This window comes from Miscanthus floridulus, chromosome 8, assembly GCF_019320115.1.
Source record: "Miscanthus floridulus cultivar M001 chromosome 8, ASM1932011v1, whole genome shotgun sequence".
Classification (NCBI taxonomy): domain Eukaryota; kingdom Viridiplantae; phylum Streptophyta; class Magnoliopsida; order Poales; family Poaceae; genus Miscanthus; species Miscanthus floridulus.
Window position 1 is genome coordinate 3,524,957 of NC_089587.1, and position 6,183 is coordinate 3,531,139.

The 6,183-nt window shown below is 38.9% G+C and overlaps 1 protein-coding gene across 1 annotated transcript; it reads right to left on the reverse strand.

The window, feature by feature from the left end:
- Positions 1-3,674: 3,674 nt before the first annotated feature.
- Positions 3,675-5,259, reverse strand: LOC136468432 (tropomyosin-1-like). Its single transcript, XM_066467013.1, has 3 exons — positions 5,068-5,259; positions 4,716-4,917; positions 3,675-4,384 (listed from the first exon to the last, which is right to left on the reverse strand). The coding sequence occupies exons 1-3, from the start codon at positions 5,257-5,259 to the stop codon at positions 3,675-3,677; spliced, it is 1,104 nt and encodes a 367-aa protein (XP_066323110.1).
- Positions 5,260-6,183: the final 924 nt, after the last annotated feature.

Below are 6,183 nucleotides of genomic sequence, written 5' to 3' on the forward strand. Positions count from 1 at the left end.
AATCTAGTTGCTTGTCAAGTTTGATCCAAGGTTAAGCTTTTTCACATGCTTTTCGGCAGTTATGTTAACCATGTTAGACAAGCCCTAAGTGCATTACTAAAAATTAAACATGTTTTATATTACAATGTAATGCAAAGGACAACACAAGCTCATTTTTTAGTGAAGTTACTTAGGTCAAGCACATTGGGCTCATTCCTCAATCTACAAAAGGTAGCCTCATCTAGTGGTTTAGTAAAGATATCCGCTAATTGATCCTCGGTCCTTACACCTTCTAGTGATATATAATTTTTAGCAACATGATCTCTAAGAAAGTGATGACGGATATCAATGTGCTTGATGCGAGAGTGTTGAACCGGGTTATCAGTAAGTTTTACCATGCTCTCGTTGTCACACAAAAGAGGTATCTTTTCTAGAACCACACCATAGTCTAGAAGGGTTTGCATCATGTAAAGGGTTTGTGCACAATAAGCACCCACGGCAATGTACTCCGCCTCGGTGGTGGACAAGGCCACACTATTTTGCTTCTTGGAGGTCCAAGACACTAGTGATCTACCAAGCAAATGGTATCCTCCGGATGTGCTTTTTCTATCAATTTTGTAACTGGCATAATCCAAATCGGAATAGCCAACTAGTTGGAATCTAGCTCATTTGAGATACCAAAGGCCAATACTTGATGTGTGCTTAAGGTACCTAAGGATTCTCTTAACGGCAACTAAGTGAGCTTCCTTAGGACTAGCTTGAAATCTAGCACACATACACACACTAAACATGATGTCAGGCCTATAAGCGGTCAAGTATAATAAGCTACTAATCATAGAACGGTAGAGAGTTTGATCAACCGATTTACCTCCCTCATCTAGATCGAGATGTCCATTAGATGGCATTGGTGTCTTGATTGGCTTACATTCATCCATTTTAAACCTCTTGAGAAGATCCTTGGTATATTTTTCTTGAGCGATGAAAATCCATTCTCTCATTTACTTGACTTGAAAACCAAAAAAGAATGTAAGCTCTCCAATCATATGCATCTCAAACTCCTTCGACATCAATTTACCAAACTCTTTGCAATAGTCTTCATTTATTTAGCCAAATATGATATCATCAACATATACTTGACAAATAAAGATCTCTCCATCAAGCTTCTTGATAAATAGTGTGGTGTTGACCTTCCCAATGGTAAAGCCCTTCTCAATGAAGAAATCCCAAAGACGCTCATACCAAGCTCTTGGGGCTTTCTTTAGCCCATATAGTGCCTTGGACAACATATAAACATGATTAGGATATCTAGGGTCTTAAACCCAGGAGGTTGATCAACATAGACTAGTTCATTTATGAAGCCATTTAAAAATGCACTTTTAACATTCATTTGATATAGTTTCATTTCATGATGAGATGCATATGCAAGGAGGATACGAATGGCTTCAAGTCTTGCAACCGGTGCAAAGGTCTATCCAAAATCTAAACCTTCAACTTGAGAGAACCTCTTTATAACTAGCCTTGCCTTGTTCCTCACAATAATACCTTGATCATCTTGCTTGTTACGAAACACCCACTTGGTTCCAATGACTCTTGCATCTTGTGGTCGCTCTTCAAGTGTTCAAACTTCATTGCGAGTGAAGTTGTTCAATTCTTCATGTATGGTATTTATCCAATCCGGATCTTGAAGAGCTTCTTCTACATTCTTAGGCCCAATGCAAGAAACAAATGAGTGATGTTTAATAAATGAAGCAAGTTTTTAAGAGCGAGTCATTACACCCTTTGAAGGACTCCCTATGATGAGATCTTGTGAATGTACTTGAAGTAGAGGCAAATTTCTTCTATCAACCACTTGAGGAGGAGGTTGTGGAGCATCAACATCTTGAGCTTATGCCACCATTTGGTCATGGAAGACATGAGTGTCTTTATTTTCTACTCTCCCATCTTTATCATCATCTTGTGGCACATTTAATGAAGAGGGTGGATCAATCACTTGTACATCATCTTCATCATCTTTGGGCTTGATGTCTCCAACCAGAAAGTTCTTTATGACCTTTCATAATGGTTCATCACCTACATCATCAAGATTCTTATGTGCTCCTTGGGAGCCATTAGATTCATCAAATTCCACATCATATGTTTCTTCAACCAAGCCGGTGGCATGATTAAATACTCAATATGCTTTGAACTTTGATGAGTAACCAACAAGAAAACCAATATCACAACGTCTTTGGAACTTCCCTAGGTGTTGCCGCTTCTTATAGATGTAGCATTTACAACCAAACACCTAGAAGAATGAGACGTCTGGCTTCTTCCCATCGAGTAACTCATAAGGGGTCTTGCAAAGAAACTTTTGAAGAAATAGGCGGTTGGATGCATAGCATGTAGTGTTGATAGCTTCTGCCCATAAATATTGTGGTGTGTTGTACTCATCAAGCATTGTTCTTGCAAAGGTGATTAGTGTCTGGTTCTTTCTCTCTACTACACCATTTTATTGAGGAGTGTAGGTTGTGGAGACCTTATGCTTGATCCCAACTTCATCACAATATGCTTCAATGTTTGTGTTGTCAAATTTTTTTCCATTGTCACTTCTTATCTTCTTGAACTTTACTTCAAATTTATTTTGTGCTCTCTTGGCAAACTTCTTGAAACATGCCGCAACTTTGGTTTTGTCATCAAGGAAGAACACCTAAGTGTATCTAGAGTAGTCATCAACTATCACAAGACAATAGAGGTTGTCTCCCAAACTCTTATAAGTTGTTGGTCCAAATAGATCCATGTGGAGAAGCTCTAGCACTCATGTTGTTGACATGTAAGCTTTGGTTGGATGGGTGTTAGCAACTTGCTTGCCTACTTGACATGCACTACAAAGCTTGTCCTTCTAAAACTTCACATCCTTCAAACCTCTCACCAACTCATTCTTCATTAGCTTCTTGAGTGAACTCATCCCAACATGTGCAAGTCTTCTATGCCAAAGCCACCCAAGTGAAGTTTTGGTGAATAAGCATGTCTTCAAGTTAGCATCTTCGGAGGTGAAATCCACTAGATATAGGTTGTTGTATCTAAAGCCCTTGAATATAACTTGATCATCATATCTCTTTGACACAACTACTTCCTTTTCGGTGAATAAGCATTGAAAGCCAAGATCACATAATTGACCAACGGATAGCAAGTTGAAGCTCAATGAAGCAACATATAGCACATTTGATATTGAGTGATCATTTGATATTGCAACTTTGCCCAACCCTTATACTTTGCCCTTTGAATTGTCACCAAAAGTAATTCTTTCTTGATCATCCATATCTTCATCTAGTGAGGTGAACATATGAGGATCACCGATCATATGTTGAGTGCAACCACTATCAATAACCCAATGACTTTCACCAGTCTTGTAGTTCACCTACACAGACAAGAGATCAAGCTTGATGTTTAGGGACCCAAACTTGATGAGGGCCCTTGACTTTCTCAACTAGTGACTTAGCAACCCAAACTTGCTTAGGCCTATTCTTGTTTGGTGGACCTAAGAATATGACTTTCATCTTTCCACTAGAATCCTCTCTAATCATGTAGTGAACATTGAAAGCAAAGGGTCTAGCATGCTTGGGCAAGGGTTGTGGTGGTAGAGTTTCACACTCATGAGCAAAGTGACCTTCTTGTCCACACTCAAAGCATCTCTTTGGCTTAGGCTTTGACTTGTATTATTGATGTTGAGCTTTAGCTTTATTCTCTTGATTTGCCAAGAACCCAATACCACTTCTATCCATCTTGATCACGGTGTTCATAAGTAGCTCACTTTGAAGATATTGGCCTCTAGTGAACTTGTTCAAACTGGTCTTGAGATGCTCTTTCTCTAACTTGAGTTTCTTATTTTCTTCTCTAAGTTCATCATGAGTTGATAGCCTCTCAAGATTCTTCACCATCTTGAGCCTCTTGTTCTCTTCTCTAAGCATCTCATTCTCAAGAGCCATGTGATGATCATTGTCAAGTGTCTCCAAGACAATTGTGTTGGTGGTTGCTAGCTTCTCAAGATCTTTCTTAAGCTTCTCATTCTTGACCTTGATATAATTATCATAGTTGTTGAACTCAACCACTATCTTGCCTTTGCTACTAGAACCTTGCTCAATGCTCTCAACATTCAAGTCATCACATAATGTGGCTATATCAATCTTAACAACTTGGTTAGTAGCATCATGTGGTTCATTGGATAAATACTCATGAGAAAGCACAAGATTATCATGATTAACTTTGAGAGTGGTGTATTCTTCTTTTTGCAAGTTGTATCTAGTGGTGAGCTCATTGTGTATCCCCTCAAGTTTATCATATTTTTCTCTAAGCTCCCTTTTAGAAGTTTTGAGCCCATTGAGCTTGGATGACACAATTTCATTTTCTTCTCTAAGCTCATCACTAGCTTTTTTTGGCTTTGTCATATTTTGCTAAAAGAGACTCATTCTCAAGTTTTAGCTTTTTATTTTTAGATCTTGTCTTTCTTATGATTTTAGTGTATTGGTTTAGTAATTTGACAATATCATCATAAGAAGGTGATTCAAATTCTTCATCACTATCACTACCATTCTCATCATCACTAGCATTGTCATCACCACTACTATTATCATCACTTTGTACCTTTTGTTCACCCTTGGCCATGAGGCATAGGTGTGTAGAGGATGACACCGAAGATGGTGGTGGTGGTAGTGAAGACCTAATCACAAGAGCGGCCACCTTCTCCTTCTCATTATCACTTTCATCACCAGATGAGCAACTTGATGATTCAATGTCTGTGAGCCAATCACCAATGATGTAAGCCTTGCCATTCTTATTGTTGTGATATTCTTTCTTCTTGCCATCCTTCTTCTTGTATGGCTTATTTTTCTTCTTATCATCATCATCACTTGAGTTATCTTTCTTGCCTTTGTACTTCTTCTTGTACTTATCTTTCTTGGACTTATAGCATTGATAAGCTAGATGACCAAGTTGTCCACAATTGTAGCAATCCATTTTGGAGATGGGCTTCCTAGTGAAGAATTTCTTCTTTCCATCAAACTTGACACCATTCTTGTTGAGCTTTTTGAGCATCTTGGTGGTTCTTCTCACCATGAGAGCAAGGCTTGCATCATCGATCTCATCATCACTTGAGCTATCATGATCAACTTTAGCTTTGCCCCTCTTTTCTTGGCTAGCTTTGAATGCCAAATCTTTCTTCTTGATGGAAGAAGAGCCATCTTGTAGAGTGATGTGCATATACATCTCATATGTATTGATCTTCCCCAATGTTTGAGTTGGCATAGTGGTGGAAAGATCACCTTAATGAAGCACCATCACAATATGCACATACTTATCAATGGGGAGAACACTCAAGATCTTTCTGACAACATTGAATGGTTGCATTTGAGTGAGTCCAAGCCTATTGACCTCCTCTACAAGAATATTCAAGTGAGAATACATTTCATTAGCACTTTCACTAGGAAGCATTTCAAATGAATTAAACTTCTTCATCACAAGATGATAATGTTCCTCATGCTCACTCTTGGTTCCCTCATGGAGCACACAAATGTCCAACCATAGTGAATGGGCGTATTTGTGGTTCCGCATACGGTTAAAGACATACTTGCAAAGGCCTCTAAAAAGAGTGTTTCTAGCATTTGTATTCCACTTCTCATAGTGAACCTCATCACCTTGAAGGTTGATGGGATCCTTAGGTTTTGAAAAGCCTTGTGAGGCGGCTCTAAGCACTCCAACATCTAAAGCATCTAGGTATGCCTCCATGCAGATTTTCCAATAAGAAAAATCATCTTCCTCAAACATGAGAGGGGGTCTATCCTCATGGGACATCTTGCTCTAGGTGGTTAAGCCTAATTTAAAGAGCACGAGGCTCTGATACCAATTGAAATGATCAAGATACCCAAGAGGGGGGTGAATTGGGCTAATTCTAAATTTCTTGCAATAATTAAGCCCTACACTTAGCCCATTTCACCCCCTTGCACCTAGAAGTATTTCTATTATTGTACCACACAAAAGTTTTGCACCCTAGGTTCCAATCCTACTCTAGCATGGCAATTCTAAGAATGTAAAGACATGAATTGAATTGCTCAAATATAAATGCTCAAAGTAAAGAGAGGGAGAGGAATGCGGTGATGTTTTTCTAAGGTATTGGAGAGTCGTCACTTCCCACTAGTCCTTGTTGGAGCACCTGCGCAAGGGTGTAGCTCT

What these genes read in the sequence shown, in the direction of transcription:
- LOC136468432 (XM_066467013.1), bottom strand. Translation starts at nt 5,259, where the DNA reads ATGCCAACTCAAACATTGGGGAAGATCAATACATATGAGATGTATATG. An exon ending in ATGCAAGCCTTGCTCTCATG is followed by an intron (nt 4,918 to 5,067) that starts GTGAGAAGAACC and finishes CAATGCTATAAG; the next exon opens with TCCAAGAAAGATAAGTACAA. An exon ending in TTGCTCATCTGGTGATGAAA is followed by an intron (nt 4,385 to 4,715) that starts GTGATAATGAGA and finishes AGCCAAAAAAAG; the next exon opens with CTAGTGATGAGCTTAGAGAA.